This window comes from Zophobas morio, unplaced genomic scaffold (genome assembly GCF_036711695.1).
Source record: "Zophobas morio isolate AGI-343-1 ecotype UQ-CSIRO unplaced genomic scaffold, CSIRO_AGI_Zmor_V1 ptg000021l, whole genome shotgun sequence".
In the NCBI taxonomy this organism is placed as follows: domain Eukaryota; kingdom Metazoa; phylum Arthropoda; class Insecta; order Coleoptera; family Tenebrionidae; genus Zophobas; species Zophobas morio.
The window spans coordinates 1854231-1881809 of record NW_026972126.1 but is presented as its reverse complement, the minus strand read 5'-3'; the positions used below and the strand labels follow the sequence as shown (position 1 = coordinate 1881809).

At 31.3% G+C, this 27579-nt stretch overlaps 2 protein-coding genes across 4 annotated transcripts in view; one reads left to right on the top strand and one right to left on the bottom strand.

The window, feature by feature from the left end:
• Nucleotides 1-930: 930 nt before the first annotated feature.
• LOC135132089 (ovarian-specific serine/threonine-protein kinase Lok-like) lies at nt 931-4157 on the top strand. Its single transcript, XM_064060020.1, has 8 exons — nt 931-1268; nt 1404-1652; nt 1704-1828; nt 1880-2005; nt 2058-2261; nt 2319-2548; nt 3624-3801; nt 3853-4157. The coding sequence occupies exons 1-8, from the start codon at nt 1145-1147 to the stop codon at nt 3964-3966; spliced, it is 1350 nt and encodes a 449-aa protein (XP_063916090.1). The 5' UTR covers nt 931-1144; the 3' UTR covers nt 3967-4157.
• Nucleotides 4158-5759: 1602 nt separating this feature from the next.
• LOC135133251 (protein spinster-like) overlaps nt 5760-27579 on the bottom strand; it is a 45546-nt gene continuing 23726 nt past the window's right edge. The window contains exons 2-10 of one of the 3 annotated variants that reach the window (XM_064061582.1): nt 19065-19261; nt 18858-19009; nt 16178-16381; nt 15988-16122; nt 9151-9412; nt 6980-7078; nt 6750-6930; nt 6418-6479; nt 5760-6313 (exon numbers count right to left, since the gene is read on the bottom strand). In XM_064061582.1, coding sequence (XP_063917652.1) covers nt 6293-6313; nt 6418-6479; nt 6750-6930; nt 6980-7078; nt 9151-9412; nt 15988-16122; nt 16178-16381; nt 18858-19009; nt 19065-19261 — 1313 coding nt within the window. In that variant the 3' untranslated portion in view covers nt 5760-6292. Of the gene's footprint in view, nt 6314-6417; nt 6480-6749; nt 6931-6979; nt 7079-9150; nt 9413-12984; nt 13247-15987; nt 16123-16177; nt 16382-18857; nt 19010-19064; nt 19262-27579 lie in introns of all 3 variants that reach the window. The other 2 variants (XM_064061581.1, XM_064061583.1) reach the window with 2 other exon arrangements.

Here is a 27579-nt window from a genome sequence, read left to right as displayed (position 1 = left end):
AAAATTATTTACGTTTTTATTCATAGTTTCTACTTGGGACTCACAGACCCACGCATGAAAAGGAGGGTTAACTATCAAACCAAACTTATTCTAGTTACCTTACCGCGTGCTTTCATTTACACCAAACATTGATTAAATACATATGTATTTAATCAATGCACCAAATAAACGAACAATGACGCATATCATCAATTCTCTACCAAGCAAGTCTGTTTCACTACCAACCCTCTTAGCAGATTACTACCCATAAATTCGCTAAAGGAGCTCAAAACTACCAGAAAGAAACCAAAGTTACACCAGGTTACACATTGCCTATGTTTAACGATTTTTTTTTTCAAATTCAAATTATTTAAATGCGATTTCGCGCCGGTGCTTTTTTTTCAGTGCGAAATTTTAATTCAAATTTTGACACCACAATATTATACTAATATAATATAATAACAAGAAAAAAAACAGGGTTTGCGTCACGACGTCGACGTTATAAATGCGTCATATTTGCAATGTGCTTAATTCCTCCTCTAAGCTAAAACTAATTGCGTAGAGTTTTATTTGGGACACCGTATAATCGATTTTTAATGTAAATCTCTCGACCTACTAAATTTACATGTGAGCTAATTAAAAAAAAAGAAAAGAGAAGAAGGTGTTAGACGAAGTTGTAGATGTGATGAGAATATCGATAGTGGAAATAGTGAAATTGACTTCGTTTTTATTAATTTGTATTTTCTGGTTTTATGCGAACATTGCATATTGCAATTTGAATAATTTAATTTTGATAGTGGTATAATTTGTGACACACACACGCACACGTTTTACTAAAATCGAATGAAGGTTCGATAATCGTAATATATATTTTAAATGTGCCGCCATAATGGCGAAAGAATGCATTGGTCAGCATTCGTGCACCACGTTGTTTTCCAACCAACCAGGATCGTCAGTTTCGCGCTTTTTGGCTTCAGTGAAAACATGTCCGACAGTTAAAGACAGTGGTTAAAGAGCAGAACATATTTTCTGCACGTTTGTTTTATTTATGTGCCATATTTTTTATAGTTATATAACCTTTACACCTATTATTTGTTCAACGTATATTTTGTTGTTTGTGTTTTTCCAAATCAAGCGAAAGTAGTGTTGAATTACCTGTTGAATTATGGAGGACCTACCAGGAACTCAAACTCAAGAAGATTATATAGAATCCTCCCAAGAACCTGAAATTGATATCATAAAACCTTGGGGCCGTTTGTGTGGTTTTTTAAAAACGTTAGCGTCAGTTGGTAAGTACATTTTCAAACTAATAGCCTTTGGTTTTTATTGTTTGGTATACATTGAGGTTCATATTTCGAGAAGTGGTACTAATAATATCAAAAAGTGGAAAGACTGAAAAATCAACTGTTTTCACATGCTTGTAGATTTAACTGAGTCGACGTTCACATTTGGCAGAGCCCCAAATTGCACGTTGCAGATCGATAAACAAAATTTCCCTCAACTTCTTAATGTTAGCAAGGTGCATTTTCAAATTGTTAAAGAAGATGACATGGTGTATTTAATCGATTTGAGTAAAAATGGCACATTTATAAATAGTGAAAAAGTAGGAAGAAATAATAGACATATTATCAGCGATGGTGATATCATTTCTATTGGGCATCCTAGCACACGAAGTAAACCTCCATTACATGTATTAACATAATGATGTGTTTTTTTTTTTGTAGTATACTATTTTAGTTCAAATATTAATATTGAAGACTACAATTATCCTGAAGAAATGAGCAAATATTTTATTTCCAAGAGGATTGGGCGCGGTGCATTTGGAGAGGTTCATTTAGCATATGACAAGGTTCTTTATTAATATAAACCGCCACAGTAGTGTTATTTTAAAATATTTTAGCAAACTTGCGAGAAATTTGCCATTAAAAGACTAAATAAAGCAAAATCGAGTGGTAATGTTGAAGGTCATATTAGTCCCCCTGAAAAAGTCAAGACTGAAATTGAAATTTTAACCAGCTTCTCACATGTGGGTGGATGTTATTTTAAAACTTCGTAAGTTTAATAAAGTTGTCTTACAGGCTTTTATTATCCAAATGAAAGAGGTTTTTGAAAGTGATAGAGAAGTTTTTTTGGTGTTAGAATATATGTCTGGTGGGGAGCTTACAAGTAGAATTCTTTCTTCAGCCCCATTTCCAGAAGGTGAAGTCAAGTTTATATTTTATCAGATTTTACAAGCTGTGAGATACCTACATCTAAATGGAGTAACACATCGCGACTTAAAAGTAATCAAAACAGTCATTGAAAAAAATGTTGCTCATGAAGATTATTCTTTTTTTCAGCCAGAAAATGTTTTATTATGTAGTGACACACCATTTCCAATGATAAAAGTTTCTGATTTTGGTCTAAGCAAAATCTTGGATGACACAAGTATGATGGAGACAGTATGTGGAACAGTTAGCTATGCTGCCCCAGAAGTCCTTAAGTCTTCCGAAAAATACAATAAAAAGATCGACATCTGGAGTTGTGGTGTCATTTTGTTTTATATGTTAAGTAGGACGCTTCCTTTCAGGTAAGTATTTATATTTACCTCAGATTGAGTTACACAAAAAAAATACAATTTTTGTAAATTAATTTAAAATTTTTAACAGTTTAATTATTTGCAAATTTAAGTAGAACAAAAAAGTCGTTATTTCATGAGTTATCAGGGAAGTTTTGTAACAGGTCCATTTTTATAAATATCAAATTTCATGTGTTGTTGAGGTTTCATTGCCTCTCTGGAAATGAAAATATAACAAAAAAAAATTGTTTCAAAAATTTAGGCATTACATGCCTTGTCCTCTAGGATGTGACATATTTTATGTATGTTAGATTTTTAATCACTCCCACACTTTGCACTACTTTATCTTTTTTAATTAAAGTATCAGCATTTACTAAATTCTATTCTTACAACCCGGTAAATTAGCAAGATTTCAAAGTAGTTTGGACGTCAATGTTATTCCACCGTTACAAAGTGTGGAACGCCTTTGGGTATTATAATCTTTTTTTTTTTTTAATTTTTGACATTGCGGGCATGTTAACACTGGATGTGACGTTACAAATCTTTTAAGCTTTAAACGTCAAAGTGACAACAATAAGGCATATATGTACTACATCAAAAATTTTCAAAATAACAGGAAAATGACGTCCAAGATTTCTTGGCCCCGACTGTATATATCAGAATAGAAAAAAAAAAAGAAACGAAATTTACTCAGTAAAATGTTGAGATGATCCCTCTCATTTTTGCTGTAACAGACAAGTTTTAATTAATGTTATATTATCTATGGGATGATCTTAAAGTACACGTAAAATTTAATGGTATTTAAACTATGGAGATTAAATGTCAAGTAAAATTGTCAACAGATGTAGACATCAGACGTATCCATAGAATCTTGAACTTCGAGAAAATATTTTTATGGAATTTCCTTCGTCAAGTTGACTGTATTTCGTACAAAATCTTCAAGATTAACTTAATTACAGTTTTAACGATATAATGAGACTTATTACAAGATACCCTATAACACTTTCCCAGGATGTTTTTTCCAAAATAGTACCCGGTTGCTTACGAATAAACTTCGCTATAAATATTATTTTTCTTTATTTTGTAGAGGACCTGACAGAGATGCTATAGCCCGAAAAATTGTTGCTGGACAAATTGGATGGGTTAGTAAAGCTTGGAAGGGTGTTTCAGTTTCTGCCAAAGATTTAATTCGAAAAATGCTTACTATAGACCCAGAGCGGCGCATATCAACGACTGGAATTTTCAGGCATGACTGGATAGAAATTGTAATGTATGCTTTGTTCAACCGAAATTTAAATAATATAGATGTTGTTTAGGATAAGAGAATGAAACACAGCGTTGAACAGTTAATGATAGGAACATTTGAAGAGTCTGATTCTGAACGCTCCAGTGGAACACTTTACCCAGAAAAAAGGCCCAGAATGAATTGACCTGATCATGAACATGTCTAAAATGTGATTTATAGTTTTTTAACGTTGTTTAAACCTTTTACAACTCTATTACCATAAAGTATTTGTTATTTTTTTGTTTATACATGTTTTTTGTGTATAGTATTTGGTAAGTACATACTTCAAGTACTTAATATGTTCATATGTTCAAATGTCACGTTTTTGTGATAATATTTTTCTATTCAATATATCGTACGTTTACGAAAGTTTTGTTTACCTACACGCCTATGGACTATTCTATCTATAGTGTATAAGTTAGCAATTACCTACCCAATTATTACCATCGCAATTGTTTATACAAAGTGAAACTGGTAAAAATTCTTGTTTCAAATATTGGTAAAGGTAATGACAACATTTTTGATAACTTCGTATACATACAGGTAACTGAACAGACATGCCGTTGATCATCATTTATTTATCCTAATTGATTAATAATATGTAATTGAAAGCATTGTAAAAGAAAAGGTCTTTTTCTGCACATTTATCTCAGAAGTGATGTTGCATTTATAGTAAGTATTGATCATAACTGGAAAAAGCCTGTAGTTTTTTGTCCTTTATCAATTTTTTCAGATAATATCAATTTTGGATAGTATATAATTTTGATACGTGCGGTGCAATATTATCAAAAACGGATTGTCCCCACAGTTTCAAAAGTTTTTGAAAAATAAAATGTCACATCAGAAAACTGCTGCCGCCTTTGTCATTGTCTACAACGCGGAATTAAAAAGAAAGAATGAAAATGGTCTGTTTGTAGGTTGTAATATTCGTCTCGAAAATTTCAATTTTATTTGTTAATTTCGTTAAAAAAGCCAATTTTTTTACAAACTGAATGTTACTCTGTATTTTTTTTTTTGGAAATAAAAGTTTTGGTTTAAATATTTTTAACAGCGTTAAATGACTTTCCCTCGCATAGATAGCAAAATTGATAAATGAAACATTGATACTGTTTATTGAAAATCATAAGCACCAATTAATCAAAAGCGATATTTATGTTTTAGTATACTTAATACCGTTCTTTGAATGGACATGTGGTACTCTTTTTTAGTGATAACAATAAACTTAATATCAAGGATATAATGCATAGTGAATTATGAAAATGCACTAATTTTCGTTAAAAAGAACAACACATTCACGGGGCTCTAAGAAAATGACTTCTAATACCTGTTATCAGTATCTGCAGTACAAGCACTATGTGGAATATATAAATGTATTATTTGTCTACGATAAAATGAAACAGCTGCTCTTATGACTTATATAGCCCAGTTAAACACAATTTAGGTAGGATGGCAGCAGCAATAACTCCTGTCCCATGCTACTTGCCTTAAAGTGTAACATCCTGTCCGATTGTGTTTTTAAACTTAAAACTTATTTTACTACAAACAATAGTTATTAGTAGAGCTGGATGGTCGAAATTTAGTAATCCCCACTAGCCGTTCGATCAAGCAAACAGTGCAGGCCGCTGTAGCCTTGCCTTAACCGCTTCTCGCTTTTCAATTGTGTATTCTTTGATAATTTACGCAAATAGTTTTATTTTCAACGAAACCGACATTTGAAAATTATTATTTCGTGGATATGGATTTCATAATTATTAACTGACGTCCAGTTAACATTTTCTCATGTTTTTCGCGAGACGTATCATTGGCTGCGACCCAGTGGTCTGCTGTGGTACGAAGCGCTTAAAATTCGACCGCCTATTCCTAGTTATTAGCTAGTTACTTCGGTAACGACGCTTGAGGCAGACGCAAAGGATTATGCATCTAATAAAACAAGACAACTATATGGAATTTATTTATTTTCAATTTTTAGAATAACATTTTACAATAAATAAAATGTGAGATAAATGATCATTTGTTACTGATTTTTAAGAAACGTTTTTTGTCCGACTTATACGATTGTACAAATAGGGTGATCACACATAAATAATTAGTTTACCACATTATTTGGAAATGACGGAAAACATTAAATCAGTCTTTTTGCCTTACTTCAAAAATTATAAGGGAAGCCCAAAGTTCTTTCAAATAGTACAAATGATTGGAAAGTTTTTATCAATAAATTTGAATAATTAGTCTTATAAATAATTTCACTCTAGCTATTTATTTACACACAAAAGTTCTAGAATCACACATTACGCACATTCACAATTTAAAAGTACATAAATAACGCGATCACGTTATTCGACGAATTTCGCACGCTCTGACTAAATAGGCATAAACTACATAGGATAATTTTTTCAATATCCTCGGTGATTTACCTCGAACTAATATTTAATACACCAATCAGGGAGGATTTTCGGTTTCTAAGCTATCTGCTAAGAGTTGTTGGGAATTTGCTGCAATAAAAAAAATCAAATCAAACTTAACAATTCACAAACAATGCAAAAGTAGTAAAGCGTGAGAACCCTGCACCTTAGTACAAATAAAAAAAATAACGTACACTATGAGCTGTTTCAATGGATACCAGTTGCCCTCGAGCAGAACTGCCACTATCCATAACCTCTGCACAATGCATATTGCGTTAATCAAAACGGAGAGAAAAAAGACTAATCAGACACAAATAAAAACAATTCCTTTACAAAGTTATTACAATAAAAACGCTACAATTTGAAGATATTTTCTTTAATTATTTTTTTTTACAAATTATTACATTGTACGAGTCATAGAGTGAGTTAGAGTTATAGCTACTTCATAAAGGATATTACTCCTATTCTGATTAGTTACTAGGAAAAGCGCCCCGATATACAACGTCAACTTTTTTAAGGTACTCACCTTGAATAGCCTTCTCGACTTTTTGTTTATCATGTAATATGTATAAAGCATTAACTAAGAAAAATAATGCTCCTAGAATTTCAACAAAACAAGTTGTGAACAGAGCATACTGAAGGGATTTAAAATCGTTCCATTCGTTCTTTGACGATTTATTGAGCAAGTTGAGGATAGCTTCGGACATCTAGTAATATAAAATTAGATCAAGTTATCCAAACGTCAAGTACACTTACAACACCAATTAAGTAGGGACTTCCTGCATCTCCCAAGGCGTGTGAAACTAGTAACTGCAAGCCCTCAGCGGTAGACCTTCTTGTAGGTAATACAACATACTGCAAAACATAGTTATTAGATTCCAACAATTGAGAATTAAAAGTAATATATTCTTATAAAACGAAGTATGAAACAAATAACTGAAAAACTAACAAATGGTAAGTGCAAGGAACTCTAATACAAACATTTATCTAACAAAACGGCAGTACCATTAAATATTTGATGAGAAATGACTGCAATGTTTGAAATGAAAACATAAATGAGATGATAATGAAGAGTATATTTAAATAAATTGTAGTGTTGGTGCACGCTTGTTTCAGCTCGTCGTTTTCTACAAACAATATTAAAGTAGTATTATAGTGATCTACTGTTGTTAATGAGAATTTTTATTATAAATTACCTTCACAAATCTAAACTTAATTAGTGGAAGAAAACAAAAACAGACATCTTATTTAAAGAAAAGGGAATTCTAAGTTAATTATTGCAGTCGATCTCACAAATTTTTTTTTGGGGTATCATGCGTTTGGGGTACCAGTGAGTGATATTTTTACTGTTCACAGATTATTTGAACATCATGTTGTAATAGCATCATAAAAACAACTACGTACAAGAAAACAGGAGGAAATTGTTAAAATTTTGTTTATACTTACTAGGAAAACTAAAAAACATTATAAAATAATTACAAAATACAAAAAAAAAAATGTCCCAATTACAAAATCATGTGATATTTTTGTAACAACTTTTCAGTACATCTTTTATTGGATACATGCATACAACTAGTAGTTTTCAACTGAATGTTATATTCAAAATTTCATTTGTTTTATGGCGATAGAATATTGCAATCATTTTTTTAAACTTCGAAAAGTTTTTTTATTGTCAAGCGAAAAAAAAACGGAAGACTAATGGGCATTAAGTACGTGTTTCATTTCTTTTTGCAAATTATGCGGGCTACAAAATATGATCTTTCTATTAATTAATAATTTTACTTATGTTTATTATTCAGCAAGGGGACGCCTATTATTGTTTTTAATTTCACAGCTAGTACTAAAAAATATACACACACACCAGCATACAAATGAAATAATAAATTTTCGTTCCAAGGATATAAAAGACTGAATTTAAAACTATAAAAAAAGAGGTTGATATTGAAATGTTGAATTTGGCCTATAACCATCCGTTTATTAAACCTGGATTTTATCGCATGCTATAAACTATACGTGAGGTATGTACAGCCTGTAAAACAAATATGAAACATCCAATATTTTAGTAGACAGTAGGTAACTATTTTAACGCTTGTACCAACAGAAATAATGCAAAAATTAACTGGGGTTTAAGGTCTCAATGATTCATTTAGACAATATTTGCTGTAAAATGTCTCGAAACACGTAATTATCTTTCCCGTGCACTGAAATTTCTTGGTATTGCGGTAATAATAACACGTTGGGTAAGTATCACTGTACAAAGCGATCTTTCAGAAGGTTTGATTGTAAAGTGATTTCAAAATTGCCCAGTGTTCCTGAACTGAATTCGAAATGATTTTTACATTATAATATTTCCATAACGAAAAGAAACATTGTTTTCAATGTTTGCATTTGATATGCAAAATTAAAAAGTATCGACTAAATTGATCGCCTCAAGTATTTCTGGCTTACTATAGTATTACACAAAGTGCGATTTTTTTTATATATTTAAAAGATTTATTAATGAAATTTTAGATCGTCCGTTCTTTAACTTAATGTTACATAAAACTGAAATATTTTTATTATTATTAAAACTGTTACTAAAACATGGTGTTCAAATTTTTGCTAATACTTGCATTTTAAGTATTCTCTGAGGACAAAATAAACAAAATTAGCGGTGTGACATACATTCTAGAAAAAAAAAAGTTATAAAATTTGTTTACTTCTAACAAACCAAAGGACATGATGCAAACATAAAATAATATCTCAAACATCAGTGCAAGGATATTAACACAAAAGGAATCGTAAAGTCGAAAACAAAGAAAGGAAAGTTAAACTGAAAATTCCACAACCAATTATTTAGGAAAATAAAATTATACACAAGAGGATACGGTGGTAACGTAAACTGAATTGAAATTTGGATAATAATGGATTCTGTTTTTGTTTCTTACCAGCAAAATATCACTGACTATCGACCAATTGAGATTCAACGCAACCTGTCCAAGGAACAAAAGTACGTAACACAGGGCGATGTTATAGGTGGCGGCGAAGGTGGTCCCTAGTAGTAACGGTGCTGATATAAGTAGACCCACTGCGCAAATAATTGGATCAACTCTGGGATATTTAGGTTTCAATTTTTGACTTAAATAGCAGCCCAGAGTTAAACCGACCAAGCCCGCCAGGATCGTTATCGCCCCGAATATAAACGTCGAGCTGAAACATCACGTAACAACGGTCAGAGGGCGGTGAGGACGACACAAATTACATACTATATACAGGGCGAATCAAAAATGCTTTTTGTTTTTGATGCTTTCCCAAGAGGAACAAGAATCCATTACGTTATTTCGTTTCTCAGGAGTTGCCACTTTTGTTTCTTTAACCCATATGTATCAAAATTTGAAGAAAACCGATTCATGTTCATTAAAAAATTCATATACATTCTCGAAATTTGAATAATGCAGTGTTTATGTTTGGCACAAAATTTTGAACTCTATTTATTAATATAAATCTGTACTTGTTACTGGAAAAGATCAAATGACACCCGTTTTTTTAAGTAAAAATGACAACAGATTTTTTTTCAATTTTATTTTTTTTATACGTTGAGTTATTTAATAAAATTACATCGTAAAGTGTTTGAATTTAAAAATAATTAACACATATTGCATACCAAATGTTTTTCGTACAACTATCAAAAGTCGCTTATTATTCAACTTAGTTTGTGCTTTTCCTTTTTTAAAGGCTTTTTTATGTTGTTTACAGTAGTTTCGACAATGTATTTTGGCTCCAAGTAATGTGTTTAGAGTAACTGAATTACTAAAGTGCTTTTTTTCATGTTTCTTATTTCAAGTCAAAAATTGCAAAATTACTCACTTTGTTATCAAGAGCTTTATTAAAACAGTGAAAAATTTACACGATATGACACGATGAAGAACTAAAATTGTCATTGTTAGATAAACATAAATAGATTTTGCTATTTTGACTGTTAAAATACAGTTGTAAAAAAATGTGTACCACATCTGTGTAACGTTTTATCATTTGAAATCTTTTTTAACTCGACTAACGTTATCAAAGAAAGAAGACGTAATGAAGGTGAGACTAAACATATTTTGTCAACTAATATTTTTGGTACGTGGAAATTCTTGCAAAAAAAGTTAAAGCAATACTTACCCTCTCATGTACGGAATATTTTTGTTATGAATCTACATATAACCTATTACAAAAATTATTTTCAGTGTTACTGAAATGTATTGAGCACAAAAAATTAAATCAGTAAGTAGGTAAGTATTGATGTAATTGTATAATACCGTATGAATAAAAACCAAGTAAATTAGAGCTGACTATGTGTTTAATATCTTGTAAAAAGATGTTTCTACACTATGAACGTTAATGTGTATCGAAGTTAAAAATATTTGACTTTTTTTTATGTAAATGTGACATCATGTCAACACTGTAATTAATTAATATTAATCTAAAAGAAGCATGCAAATTACTATTTAAAAACTATTGTTTCTGTTATGTAAACTTTGTTTTGCATTACATAATTTGTGTCGATTTATTTTTAAACAATGGACAGAATTAAACAACTAGTAGGTATTTATAATTTGTTTCGACAAATTCGCACTGATGAATGAAAAAATATCTGCTGCTGTGGAAAACAATGATATTCCGTAAATACATAATATGAAATTCTGAGAAACTTAAAAACAAATGTCACGGGAAATGATAAAATCGACAATTTCAAATGATGGCAAAAATACTTAGGTTACTTTTTTTTTAACTACTTGTGAAAGACAACGGAACATTAAAACAGAATATGTGAAAGGCTTCAAGCACGGTGAAATTGAAACTTAAATGCTTATTTATGAATTGGACAATACAATTGATTTAAAATTATGACACGGCCCAGATAATTCTTTTCTTTTTTGATTGCACGGTATTTAAGCTTCCACTCAAGATGTAGTACGTACTTATTTTGGTCAGACTACAAGTGAAGTCGTTCCATTCGTGGTTAAAGTGGATTTTTTGTCATAATTTGATGTTTCATTCATGCTGGGTTTATACTCGTTCATTTACATTTAACGTTTATAAAATTACGTTAAATTTTTAGGCAGTTCCTGCTGCCAAGATAAATAAATGCATTTTTGCATTGGCTAAAATTTTCTTGCTTCGTGAAATTAAGGACGCTAATAACTGAGTAAACATGGACGTATTGTTCAATTTTAATATGGTATCAACACATTTAAAACTCGTATTTCACTGCAAAAGAGTCGCTTGCAATCTTATTGTATTTTTTAGTAAGTGTTAGATGTAAATATTAAAATATCGTATAGTTTAGGATATATCGTTGTACCCTATAAAATTTTATTGACAATAACGAGACGGACAGTGGTACAATAGCAAGAGATATTTACAACTTAAAGTTGTCGCGTGGCGGTAATCCGCAGATGTTAGAAAGCAGAATAATTCAGGTCCGGACAGGGACCATCGTTACTCACGGACAAATTCGGGTGGACTGGTGTGAGCCATAAATATTTCTTACCATTGTAAATAGTCCGCCTCGTTATTATCAATAAAATTTTATAGGGTACAACGATATTTCCTAAACTATACCAACTTCAATCAAACTGCAGTAAGAAAATTATGTGTTTTCTTTGAACAAACTACAGATATTTTATCGTTGAAGCAATAATTTGATTAGTACAAAATTAATTTTATGTTTTGAATTCGGATTTTGAGCATGCAATTTAGGATCTAGGCGAATTGACGTAATTAAAGGCGTTGTTATTTATTTTATAATACAATATTAATTTTTTTTTATATTTTATTTAATGTGTCGAGATTATTTTGTATACTTTTACATAAATATTTTGTCATTTTGCGGAATTTTATCACCACTTATTTTATTATTGTTTAATAAGTTTGAAAAATACATTTTCTTTAAAATTACATTTTGTGTGTACAATTTTTGATTTATAGAATATGTATTTAATGAAATGGATAATTTTGTTCAGTTATGATTAATTTAGTACAAAAAAAAAACGGTCCTCGTCTACGTTTTGGCACATATTTAATGTATACTATATAGTAGTCTACCAATAAAGCTAGTCGTTTTAGGAAAAAAAGAAGGGACAATAGTATGTGTACATAAGGCTTGATCTGCCAGTACCATCGTGGTAGCAAATTTTTTTCTGTAATTTCTTTTTTGTTAATAAAGTGACAGTAATGGATTTAAATACTCCTACGCAAAGGTCGGAGCAAATTAAAATATCTTACGACACGAAAGAGAAGGGAATCTAAAGAATGTAGAAAACAAGTGTTACAGCTGTAATTGGCAGCTTTTTGCAGTTGGTCACATCATTACAATCAGTTATGTCGGTCGTAATTTTTGGGAATCTTCTCTGTTCTTGTTTTTAAAAAATACATAAATAAGAATTTACTCAACGTAAAATCGGTATCGATATGTCAAAAAACCGGCAATAATAACGCTTATTTCAATAAATAACTATTATTTCATGACAATATAGAGTTCATGCTAAAAACAAAAACAACATATGAGAAATCAACCAAATTAGCCTTCTTCCTTTTGTTACTTTAATCAGGTAGCGATACGCCCACTACCAGCACAAATGGCATATCTTTCGAAACGAGCTCACTCTCAGGTGTCGCTTACACTAAACATAAACATATAACAATTTTTTCCCCTAATGGCCACAATAAACTAGTAAAAACACCCTGTATATCTGACGCCGCTGCCGTCGCCGCCGCCCCCGCGTGTCGATTCTTACCAGCAGGATATCGGCTACGATGGACCACGTCAGATTTAGGAAGAATTCACCGAAAAAAACGAAAGTGAAACAGAGATTCGTGCTGTACGAGGCCGAAAGGCAGGCAGCGAACACCATCGGAGTGGACAAGAGCAGGCCGATGCCGCACAAGTGGGCGTCTATACGCGGGTAGCGGTGGCGCAAATGCTGCGCCACGAAACTGCCCGCCGGGACGCCCAGGATGCCCGACACCATTGACACAGCGCCGAACTTATATGCTACGCTAAAAACAATACAAAGCGGCGTCAAAGCGTATTGAACAGGTGATCACTAAATATGGAGTACATGGTCGGATCCTCCGGCGGTTTCAGCGATTGTATGTACTTGACAATGTCTACGATGCGTACCTCCTGTGGTGAAGATAATTGTGCGGGCGTCCGCATCTGCATAACGAGATGAACCGCCGCTGGTGGTACGGCCTTCACGTGCCCACGAGACAAGATAATAAGATTATGTTTTGGAATTAGACCCATAGAATATTCTCAAGCTCAGGGTTTATTCTCAAAAGTATGCTTATTGATATTGTCTATAATACGTTTTGTTTTTGCCGGTAAAGGATGAAGAAAATCAAAATTAAATTCGAAATACCAAGAAGAATTTTGAAAGAAGTGCACCTGTAATTTTTTAAACATGTAACTGTGGTTAATATAAAGTAAAACTTTACGTATAACCGCGCTTCTGAATTACAAGGATATCCTTTCATGAAACATTCTTTTAAATTGTTAAAAAATTGGTCGAAAGCTATTCAGATAAATTTTTTTCCGTCTCGACAGCAAGTTCAGTAAAGTCTACATTTTTAATCACTATATTAGGACTTGTAGTTTACCGAGAGGTAAAAGGGGTCTGTTACGTACGTTCACAGACAATTTGCATCGACCATAGTTTATGTTTTGGAAACTAATGAAATTTTATCTGTTTCGGTCAATTTTAATAAAAGAGATCCTAAGATCGTGAATCTTGACGGTTGTGCATTTATCAATTATCAATTTTTTTTTTTAAAACACCATGCAGTTCTAATGTAGTTTAGAGCACATTTGCCAACTGTTAATTATTATCACTCTTATTTTTACTAATCGTATTTAAATCGCTGCTATTGTTTTAAACATTTCGGGTCAAATCCCACCAAGTTCAAATAATTCCGAATTCGTAGTGTGCCGCCAAGTAGTCGATTAAAAAACACTAATGTTAAAATTTTTGCAAGCAAGGATAATGCCTTAGAATCATGTATTAATAAAACCTGAAAAATATGGTGTTTCATTAATTTCCTTTTAATGTTTATATATTACGATTATTTTATTTTGTACAGGTCAACCTATTACACTTAGAATAAAATAATTTTAAATAATCGTACACGACTCTGTACTCTGTGATGCGCTTACAATCAAGGGAACTTGATTGAATGCTAATTCAGATTTGAACTTTGACCGTTACATAGTGTTTAAGAATGATTTAGGATCTCTCTCATACTTTCAGTGTTGTAAATTCAAAAGTTTGAATTCAATTAATTGCCTTCGTTAGATCCAATCATATTGGAGATAGTTGTCCTATATGGCTCAAAACTAAGTCCGCTCTTTTTTGTAACATACGAAGATGACTTTCTACAATTTTTACAATACATTAATCGCATCTTTTGCACAATATGACATATCATGACGACACAAGGCGAAAAGTTCTCAATGGAAACTACCTGAAAAATTTTCGCGGAAATTTTTTAAACATGAATTTTTTATTTTTAGTACAATTAACATAATATATCCTAAAAGACAGCACAAAACTAAGTGCACAACTTTGATAAAAATAAATAAATAAATATTATAGCGAAATGTAATTAAATTATTTTTTTGGTTTTTATTTACTTTACATTGTATTATTCGCCAACAACCAGTACCGTATCACCAAGTTCCGAGACTGACGTGCGTTGGGTTATCTATTAAGCACCAAGTTGTAAAAAGTCCATTATCATATTACAACGATTCATTACTTATCACCTCGATAAATATAATGGTTCAGCCCTTATCATTGTAGGTAGGAATAACATTATAAATGGCTACAGGCGTAAGAGAATTTTCACTGTTTTTCATTACACGAAAAGTATGTAAAACTGATTTTCATAAGATTACTTTCATGATAATATTTAGTGTTAACACAGATTTTACATAAATTGTTGAACAACAGTTAGGTAATGTTTTTGTTTAAAAATTTCACTAACAAAGACATGAGTATGTGACCTCGACAATCTAATTACGTCTAGAATAAATTTATTATTCAGTTATTTAATTATCCATGAATATGACAAAATGATTTTCTGGAAAGAACAACAATAATTCACTTATAGAAAAATTATGAACTTGCAACTTATTACTTTTTTGCACAATACATATATACATACTTTAACCGGTATATAACAACTGCTGTTTTTACAGCACGATTTGTGTTAGTTCATATGGATCATAATATAGTTACACAAGATAAGAATACAGGTCAATTAAACAAGTGTTTTCCTCTTATTTTTCATTAAAAGTGGCTTCATAAGCCCGTCTAATTGCCGACCACAATTTCATAAAATCATCGGTAAATGCATATTTGAAATTCAGATCAGTCACATTACCTCAAACTTTTCAAAGCCATAATTGTAACTACCAGGTACCAATAAAACATTTACAATCCCTTCTATCTTATGAGCACATCCCCCTAATGGCTTTTTCTTGTAGATGCACGGACAACCCATCATTAACCTTTCCACAAATATCTAGTAGTACAGTTTTATCATCTCTTCATTCAAACTCAAAAACTAATTTTAAAGTTGAAGGTAACACTTTCTTGGAGCAAACACCGGACCAACTTGCCAACTATTCTACTTTCAAGGGCGCGTCTCGTGAGACATTCTCAAGTACACACATAAAAAATAGTCTTAAATAAATGGCAAACATGTAAACGACCTACTACATCAAGATTTCTTCTTACCTGTCACTATCAACGTTGTTCTCGCCCATTTGTAACTTGAGCCCTTTCTCGATAAAGTTAGGACCCCACCATGCCAACGCACCCGCCACGAAGGTAACGCATGTGAAAGCAGCTGTAGAGAAGATAAAGCTTTTACTGCAAAAGAAATATAATAAGAAATTATGTCGATTTAAAAAGTGCGTTGCATTACTTTTTGGCTAGATCTTTTAAATCTTCTGTCCAGGGAGTGGTTTGAATGTGACTACTTCCTTCGCTTTGCCCCCGTTCAGGATCCCGAAGGATGAAAAAAATGAGGATTACTGCTATTACGCCGAGAGCTGGCGTTACTCGTAAACCCCACTGCCATTTACCTGCAGCTTTGGCCGTTTCAGAACCTACTATGTATCCCATACCACTGAAAAATACAAACATTGTTGGTTTCGGTATGTTTTTGGTGCGGTTTCCTCTGTCTCTTTGTCGGTGCGTCTTCAGGAAGCATAAAAACTTAACCGTAAAGATGGTCTCGTCAAAGAAACAAAAATACCGGAAATACAAAATATCTTATGAAAACCCGAAAAACATGATTATTTAACGACGGTAGATACAGAAGTGCTCACTGATTTTTACACTTGCTTATTTCTCTTTCGAGCGGCAGCTGAAAAATAAGTTTCTATAAGTATTAAGCAATGTTTCTGTAGAGTTACTATTATGGTAAAAAATTATGTTGTTATTATTATTATTATTATTATTTTTAACAGAGAACGTCTTATTTATTTTGCAGGTTTGTGCTTTTTCTAACTGCCTTGAAACATCACTATTCTGTTTTGTCATTTTAGTTTTAAGTTTCTTTCTTTATAAACGGCGACAAAATATATTTTTAATTTAAAGCGTATTTGGTTTACACAACTTGTTAAAGTAATACATATTTATACAAATTTACGTAAACTTATTATTATTAGCTATAAAAATAATGTTTTTGAAATTTTAGAAGCACTTTAAGATTACTGCGTACTGGGTAAAACGATAATAATCAATATAAATTATTTCTAGTGAATATTTTGGTAGTTAAAAAAAAATTAAATTAAAATAAATAAATTATAATTAAATTGAATTATTAATTATACATAAAAATTTATCGTACGACAATGACTACATTCAACAGCCATCTTGCAACCTTACTGCGCGTCTGTGGATGAAAGTAAAGATACTAATATCGTTATTAAAAAATTGGGGTTGGTGGTAGAAAATTGAAAATTTAGGGTTGTGTATTTTTTGATGCCAAATCTTAAAAAAATAAATATAAAAAATGTTGGCCAAAAAATAAAACATTTTTTGGGTGGGCCACCCTTATCACTTAGGGGCATAAAAAATACTTTACGACCTATTCTCAGACCTACCGAATAAACACAAAAAATTTCATAAAAATCGGTCAAGCCGTTTCGGAGGAGTTTGGTTACAAACACTGTGACACGAGAATTTTATATACATATTAGATATTAATTTTTGTTAAACTTTGTAGTGAAGTGCTGTTTGCAGTTTAGTAAATAGGAATATATTTTAGTTTTGGCAACTTTTTACTGAGGACGATATAAAAAAGGAAATGTGTGAGTTAATTTGTTTTCAATTTCCTCGGAAATGTCCAACAGCATGTTATGGTTAATTTTCTTTTGTACATATTGTTACGTTTTACGGATATTAAAATTTGCGTGGGTTAAACTCACCAATTTATTTCAAAGTAATACAAAACTACACGACTAACTATACAGGGATTATGTACAGAATAATTCCTACTCGACTGGAATGAATTTGACTCGACTCAAATTCTTTCATTGACCGGGGACTCAACTGCCCGTTTTCGGTGGTGGCCCCTATTTAAACAGCCAGATATATTTCTAGATATATCACGATCGAGATTGTTCTGGAGTACTCATCGCGACTTCCGCTTCCAGGCTTTTCTCTATTCGAATACCACCCTCACCGATGATGAGTCTTCACCGCCCATTGCCGTACATACTAGAAAACCCATAGGGGTCGTACCGGGGCGGCGTATGGGTTCATTTCGTAACAATACCAAAATTAATTACTTGCACCGTTGCTGCATTTATTATTATTTTTAAGTTGCTAATTATATTTATAGTTTGTAACATTAAGTTAACTACTAAATGATTATTATTACATCATTGTTTTCAGTACTAATGAAAGTAATAATAACGACAAACACTGATAACTATGCATTAACTTTATATCATAATACTTAAAAGTACGTTGTTTGGCAAGGTTGTTATACAAAAATGCTTACCATCAATTTAAAATTTTCATTGTCACTGTTTTTTGAAGATGGATATCATTGCATTTTTTTTTTTTGTTTAAATCGAACACTCAATTTTGTATATCTTGTATTTAAATAACTATATATATTACTTAAATACCTATATATACGATTTTTTCGTAGGTACTTAAATAATGTATGATTTTAGATTTTACATTAGAAAAGTTTAAGATTCGACTGCAACATTCGTATAAACGCGTTACTGTCCTGCATGATATGCAGACAGCATTTTGATCATTTTACAAACTTTACCATTTTTTTTTTTTAATAAATGTTTTCGTTCATATTTTACCAGCCCCAATTGTATCTTACCAATCAAATGTGTGGACAGCGAATTTTATCTTCTTCCGCAATAAGATAATTTGCAACAGATATTTTGAAATATCTCGTACGATAAATAAATATGTATAATAAAATACACATTTTTGGTTCGGTCTTTCGAACCGTTAATAACCATAACAATAACTATGATAATGACAGCACAGCTGTTTTTAATGAAGTAGTTAAAATGGAAAAAATGTACTACACAATTTCCAACCTAAAAAAAAAAAAATTAAATTACCTTCCAACGGGTATCGCAAAATAGAAAAGTGCCAACATTTTTGATCTTACGTCGCCAACAAAGAGATCGCTGATAATAGTTGGGGCTATGGTAGAGTAACTCGCTTCACCAATACCCACCAAGGCCCTAAACAACAGGAAGAGCCAATAATTCTAAAAGCAAGCTCCGTCTCACAATTCAAACTTTACAGCAGAACAAGATCATTACCGTCATGAAGGAACCAATTAAAGTGGTGATACTCCACAGGAAGACACCAAATGCCATTATATTTTTTCTACTGTACCTATCTCCCAAGTAACCAAAAATAGGAGCGAAAATCATGTAACTTAAGACGAATGCCGTCTGTAATAGGCCTCCTTTTCCATTGTGTACGTCGAAGTATGTCTGAATATCTTGTAGAATACCTGAAAAAAAAAAACAGAAAACTCGTTAGGACAAAATTGCCTGTTGAATAGAATTGGGGGTAATAATTCAAAATTTTAATCAAGCGGAAGCAAGAATATGGGCTTCTCTGCGTCATCTCGGTTTTGTATGCGGAGCTTATTACATCGGGGACTCCCTGTTGCCTGCGGCATGACCTCACGGTCACACGTGCCACTTCAATAGAGAACCCCTCAATCATAGTTCATTAAAACATTTAGCCAACAGCGGTGGCAATGACAAATCGAGTTGGTACAAAAATAACAAAATCTGAAAGATTTTTTTTCATCATGGAAATAAATTATAACAAGTGTTTATTTGATGACGACGTTTTTGTCATCAGGTTCAGTAAATGGGCTTCATTCATAATTAGATGATGGACAAAAAGATGTTGCTCTAACCGGAAATATCATCACTCGGCAGACTCATGTGGGTGGTCATTAAAAACTTCCTCAAAAATTTTCTGAATGCGAACTGTAGATAACCTTTTTATGGTAATACATAGAGTGATGCCCTGCTATTCCTAAAGTATTTTAAGACACTTGGATCATAAACAAATATTTGACTATTAAAAAATATCGCAAACCAGAAATAGGAATATTGAGACCCTTTCTTGCTAACTTGGTTAAAATTAACGGTTCAATTAATGTCATTTTGCCAATTAACTGTTTATTATTAATAATCCATTTTTATTCTAATTTTCATTCTTTTCATATTTTATTACAACAACAAAAGAAATACATAAAAATAAAAAGACATTATATAGGAATCCTTTCTGATGGAATAAGCACGTATTTGGAATCACTTTTGATTTTTATACCGAACTTATTAGGTATTATAAATAATGTATCGAAAACACAAACTAATTTTAAAGTTATTATTTCTGAATTGAAATAGGATATTTAATAATAAGGAATATTTAACAGATTTAAAAAATATATACATTTTTGAAACAATGTTGTTAAACAAAATTCACATGGCAGTTTTGTAGATGCCAGACATTTTTAAGTTTGAAAATTACATAAACAATATCATTTAAAAAACTTCAACGGCACACAAAAATGGAAAACATCTTTATACTTTTTTTTTTATTTCTGGACATTACGTGCTACATTTCCCAACAGATGTTAAAAATTTGTTCAGTGAATTTATTTCTTTTAAGTATGTATGTATATAACATTAATACAACAAAACATTTTGTTATTACATACTAGCATTGGAAAGAATCATAAGCATATAATTAATGCCTATTATTATCGAAAAAACTAAAGGGAAAAAAATGCAGACAAAACTTGGCGATACACAAATATCACTTACGACAAGATTTTTGGGTTTGGGCTTTACAAACTACTACAATCAGGAGTCAGGAGTATGGGTTCAACCACAATTTTGAGGTTTTAGGTTAACGAACAAGTGTAGTAATATCGCAGATTTTTCTTTTAAAGTAGTGTACAACCGATAGATGTAATAATACATTATATTGAGTGAGTCCATTTTGTCACTTTTTTAGTTTTGTCTGCGACTTTACATTTTTTTTTTTTACAAAATATTTTAAATCTGTCAGACAGATATACAGTTTCCGACAAAAAATTTCAAACATTACTTTTCTGTCATGTCAAAAATTTTAATGTAGTCATTATTTCGGACAGCTGGAATGTCAAACTTTCAAAATACCTAAACATCTAAAGGTTGCTTTACACTATCTGACGACTGAATGACATTGACGTCTGAAATTTTTTGGCGGCAACTGTATTTTTACTTTACCTACAATATAATCCTGCACTACAAAATTTAGTATGGAAGAAGAGTTTTAGTAGTCTTTTTGTCTTACAGATAGGTGGGTAGTTAATTGGTAATTGTACATCAAGGAAATTCGAAAGTTTTTGATTTAACACCTTGTTAAGTTAGAATAATTAAGCACCTAGATCGCAGAACCTTGTACAATCAAGAAACAAGAATGTACATACCCAACACAGGGGCACTTTTGAAACACGACGAAAGCAAGTTCTCTATATAACTAATTCTTAAACAAAAACTTGTCGATGTTTGTTGACTGATGCCAACATACCACTGTCTATTACCATTAAATACATACGTCAAATTTACCAAGAATGATATCAACATTCTACCCAATCATTTCTAAAATATGACATCTTGTTATATGTAGTTATTTTACTGTTTTATTTCTACTTTTTAAAAACAGATTCAGATTTGTAATCTTAAGACTCAGCATAATCTCGAAATATTTTTAGAATTTAAATGTTAGTTAACCTTAGTTGACAAAACATAATGATAATGTAGAATTACATACGTAAGTTACCGTGCTACTACAAAGGATTACGACAATGCAGTGATGTCAATACAGATATATTAATATGTTAATTTCTATATAATGAGGAATGGCAACAACCACAAATTTGCATTAATTTCGTTAAAAACTAATAAAAACCATAAATAACTGCTGAAAGCAATATGCACAGCATGAAAACTTTGTGTATTTAAAACTTTTACAGTTATTCATTTGTTTTGTACGAAGTCGATTAATAATACTCCATAAAACAGCCAATGCAATGTTTTTAGATTACTTTTGAAAAAAAAAAAAAAATCAAAATATATATTATTAAAGAATTTACGATTTTTGTATTAAAGGTCGATATTTTGTCAGTTTTGCATGCAAAAATTGTTTTATAAGCACAACATTGATTTCCAATTAATACGTTTGAATGGACGCTAAAGTTTGAACAGTTTAAAAGTCGTTTATACTTTTGTTGTTTGAAAGTAACATTACTTGAAATGACACATAGATGTAGAAAATACATAACATACCATGTACTCTAGTAGTTGATGGTATACTTAATTGTGGTTTTATTGTGTTGTGATAATGTATGTAATTATAAACATTCTTTCAATCTTTAATTATTTAGTCTTTAAATAAAACGAACATTATTTAGCGCACTTCTATTCATATAATTTCACTTGGTATAAAAATTACAGAATGTTCGATAGATTGTCAAATGATTTTTAGTGCTGTTTAAGGTACTGAACTTCATTTACTCCATCATAACAAATTACCAACGATGCTAATTTTCCAATGCTAGAAATTTACGTCATATTTTGTGGAAAAATAGCATAATTAGTGGTACTCTGTTCAAAGATCAAAGTTTTGCCAAGATAACACGGGAATTAGCATAAATTCGTAATTAAAATTTGTATAAAAATATTTGATAATTTATCATGTGTTGCGAACCACTGTAACTGAACAACTTAATTAATTTAAATCCTTTAATAATAACTTTAATTCAAATTTGAAGTTAACGAAATTCTCCAATTTCATTTGTTACTTTTTTTTTTGTAAATACATATCTCCTGTTAAACATTTAAATAAAATGTTAACATCTGCCCAACAGAATAAAATCTTACTAAAATAAAGAGGCCAATCTAAGAATCTCAGTGAATGCAACAGTCTTATGTGCAACACCAAAATCTAAGATTCCAGTCATTCTATTTTACAGGGTCTACAATTTGTAGTTGATTTGACTGATAACACGCAACTTTTCATTTGAAACAATATCGCGAAAAATGTTAAAGTCGCCTACAAACAGCCATGTGCACAAGAAATTAAGGTAATTTATTAATAAATATTTAAAATAGCTGGTTCCGTTCTGAAGGAATTAATTCATAGGTAGTTTGCAGGTCGCTCCATCAATATTTACTTCATTTTTATGCATAAAAAATGTACACAAATGGCGTGGGGTTTTATTAAATAAGACTCCTGTAATAGCTTTGAACTTTTCATGATCTTTTAAATTTTGTATTGTGAACAATGTTCTTAATGTCTGATTCATTGTTCACAATAACATTACAAGCCTGAGATGTATGTCAGTATCACTACATCAGCCGCAATGGCAAATCTTTAGGTATGTCATAATGATAACTGATAAGATAATTGATATTATCTTGCAGTTTTTTTAGGTGCTGAATTTTTACGGAGTTTGTTGGGTAGTCAGCAGCTTTGTGTACGGTTGAATTTAATTATCTTCTCCATCACTTAAACATTTATTCAATGTCGTATTAACGCGGTCTTAATTTGATACTGATTCTTCTTTCAACTTGCTGCTAGAAGTAGTAAATTGTAATACAGAGACTACCTGATAAAGACCAGTGATTTGAATAGGTCTAGCATTTTCCATTTGGCCTTGTTGATGACTAGTCATCGATCTGCCAAATTTTAAATTTGTGGCGTGACTCGAGTATATTTACGATGTCGCGCACAACTGCATGAACAAACAATTATAATCACCCTGTATATAAATATACCAGAAATGTTTCATTCGTGCATATATCTAGTGCATCACTTGGCGTGCCACATTTACATCCAAATTAAAAACACGTTTCAGTCTGTGATGTTTAACGTCACCTTTATCTAAGTGCATCAAAAACCAACTTTGAATTATTCAAACAAACCCTCCTTTTCTCAACATCCTGTACTTAAGTTACTTTACTCGTATAGAACAGAAAAGTATTTAAAGAAATTCAATCTGATTAGGTCAGTGATCGAGCGTTCCCACTATACATACCATAAATGTTACTCCTCTAATATAATTAATGAATAATTCATTGATTTTAAAGTCGTCTTTTCAAGACGCGATAAATTTCGGTAATGAAATTTTTTGTCGGTGTAAGCCCGCATACAATTAAATCATGATAGATGGCGCTTCGATCGTGCACATAAGAGGGTCTTCATCCCCCTGAAGCTATCCATTAAACTTTATCGTAAACTGATCGTTTGGATGACAGCGATTTTCCGTCAAATCCACGATGAAACGAGCTGTTTACAGAAACTTCCTCTGTCCATAACATTCGCGATGTAATTACATCGAAAACGGGGAGGGCTGTTCTTGACAACTTCCAGACGGTGTGCGCCCGACACGTGCAGTCTTCAACAATGTTGTAATTATGCGATTTCATTAAATTAACGCATTAAAAAACAATTAAATGTGAAATGGTTCCTTCACAAAGGCAAAATAAAAATACGAAACCATGTAACACAACACAATAAAGACGTTTAGGTTTTTAACCATTAACTAGGTACCTAATTACATTTCCTTGACTGCAAACGATTTATTAAAAATTGTATGTCAGCCACAAACATTGTTATTTCTAGAAATTAGTTCTGTGCAAAAAACAGCTGCTAATCCATCTTGTAAGTGAACAATTTTGTGATCGATTCCTGTGAAAATTAAGTTTGTGAAATTCTACATACGTTTTTATTGTAGTTGACTGTATTTATTATTTTGTAAATATATTTTTCATATTTTTAACTTATTGTAAAAGAAGTCTGATTAACCAACCATTAATCAAGAAAATATCGTATGATTAAATCGGAGAATAATCATATTTATACAAAGTGTCTTATGTTAAGTTTGTGAAAATATTTTAATTTGTTTTGTCGGGAAGTGTTTACTCACATACTGAATTACACTTGGCGTTGGAATAACAAAGGATGATCATTTACAAGTACAAGAAAACAGTTTATAGTTTGTGGAACGTGATCGCCACAAATCTTAACAATTTTTATTGATAGTAGAATAACGCTTAAATCTAGAATTCTTGTTCTTTATTATATTACTACCCTAGTGTAAGCGAATAAAGTATTGTAATCGACTCCATCGGACGAATGTCCGCTTTTTTTAATGGTACTACTTTATCATAGTATTTACAAATAATTTATTACGCATTTTAATACGTTAAGCGTAAATTATTCGTACGTAGAGGGTAAAATAGTCAGGTTTTAGTTGATGAAGCAAATTTATATATATGTATGTCAAGTTGAGCACGTAACACTTTACTATCATTAAATTCATCACCTGATCACTTCAATAATTCATTTATCGAATGTTTTCGATCATAAACTATATACTGACAAAGCAAATACTTTTTGTGATAAAGTTTGTAATCTAATAGTAAAAACAAATTAATTTCGCATACGTTAATGTTTTCCTTTACTTTAACATATTGTTGTTTTTAATATGTTGCTGTGATTTATTGCACCAATTAAGAATTGTGATACCGTCTTGACTAATTATATATTTTGTATCCACCACAGGCAATATTTTTTACATAATAAGTAAACATTATTATTATGATTCACATTTTGTTTGAAATATAGATCAGTTATTTAGCTACGTCAAATAAAAAATATCAATTTATTTCTAAAATAGACGTTTGTAAATTTTAAATTCCACTACTACAAAAAGTTTGCTGAATTTGAATAATAACTTAATAACACTAATAACTCTATCACAACGAAAGAGGTAAAAGTGGCATACAAGCCTGAATAAATCATTCCATGCTGTCTGTAAAAATACAGTAATAAAGAATTAACAGTCCCAAAAGAAGAAATCATTATTATACAAAACAAATTAAATATATAATGCTAAACAGATTATTTACTTATGTATATGTAAAGAAAGTAATTATCACAGTTGAAAACTAAAGTAAATATAAACATAACAGTATATTAACGATTAGCGAGTCAACTGTGGAAGATAGGAGGAGAAAAGGCGCAAGGAATCTTCAGGTACAGACTTCAACTTTGGGAGAAAATTCTAATTCATATATCAAACAAATTAAACTATTTATTTCTTGTCCAACTTCTGTTAAGCTCATCGTTAACTATCTTGGAATGATATCAAATGAATCAATTCAGCAGGATGGATTAGATTTAAATATAATATGTAATGGGAACAGTGCGTCGTACAAGAGGAATAAATCGTCAATTTCGTACTAGGAAGTTATTTCTGCTAGAACTCAAGACAGGCAATAATAATCGTGATGACAAAGACCATCTGCAACGACCTATTACTAATATTAATGAACCATTTCCAAAATCAGTTTGGAAATATTTATTAACTATAACTAATGAAAACTATCGGGTTATGTACATGGTTCCTTGGTTTTTTTTTAATTTTTAAATATTTTACGACATGTAAAACCGGTATCACATATTTCTCTAACACACAGTTGCAATTATGGCAACACTAATTTACAACCCCTACTGTTTTTATGCAACCCAAATACGCCGAAAGTGAACCTTAAGCACGCAACTTCGAAAGAACCATCTGTCTATGCGATAGAATAAATCAAAGGGGATATCTTATTTGCTTTTTATTTTCTTTCTTGGTTTGTTTCACTGCTTGTATTTGTTCAGATCATTATTAAAAAAATAAAACTTAAATCAACGGTCTTTGCCTTGCTTATAGAAAGGTAAGAAACCGAATATTTAATTTATATGCATGCAAAGAGGGTGAAAAATTCAATTTTGTAACCCCTTAAATTTGCAAGTTGTGACGTGGCGAAGTTCGATCGTGTTTACGTCCCCATAGGTTTCTGACCTTTTGAGAACTTTGATCTGTATACACATATTTGCAAGTAGTTTAAAGATAAATAAATTAGCACTCGATTTATTTACTGTTAGTTACTTTTATCCCTAGAATAGTATCTAGACACACCGTCACTTCATCAGACTAAGCTCTTTTCCACATTTGTTTTTACATTATGCTGTTTTAATTTTAATAATAAAGTTCTTTCATAAAAATGATTTATAATTTATACTTATATTTCTTGATTGTTTCCTGTGATTAATCGTATTTCACTTTTGATTTGAATAGAGTACGAAGTGTTGTTTTTAAAGCTTTTATGACACCAAAAATATTAAAATAGTAATACAATTTTGTTACTATAATCCGACTACATGCTCTTATTTTAAAAGTTCTTTTCAAACGAAGTTTTATATATGTAAAAACGCTGTTTTGTGGTGACATTCGAGTAACAGGGATCGTGTGACAAATATTTATCAATGAATGCAAACCAAGCATGGGATAAATAAATACAGTATCTTGTTATATTTATTTGGAACAACAAACTATATTGCAACAATTTAAATAATGTCTTGCATTTGCAAACACGTAACAAAGAGACGTTTCAGAAAGAACATCGTATTTTAACATCATAATTAAAGTTCAAATAATAATGTTTTGGATTGATTTAACTGCGCAAAAATAAAAAAATAAAAGTAGGAAACCCGAGTTTAAACTTTCAAACTATGTATTTAATGCAGAACAATGTGGATCCCGGATTAGGATTGAGGTCAGGACCTTACACTTGAAGACTATCTGGCTGCACTTGAAAGTCAAGGATACAGTGCCAGTGTTGATGCTCAACCCGTTCAAAACGTGTTACTTTTGGATGTTTCTTGTTGGTGAATTTTACGGAAGTAATGAAATTATCCTACTTTCAAAGG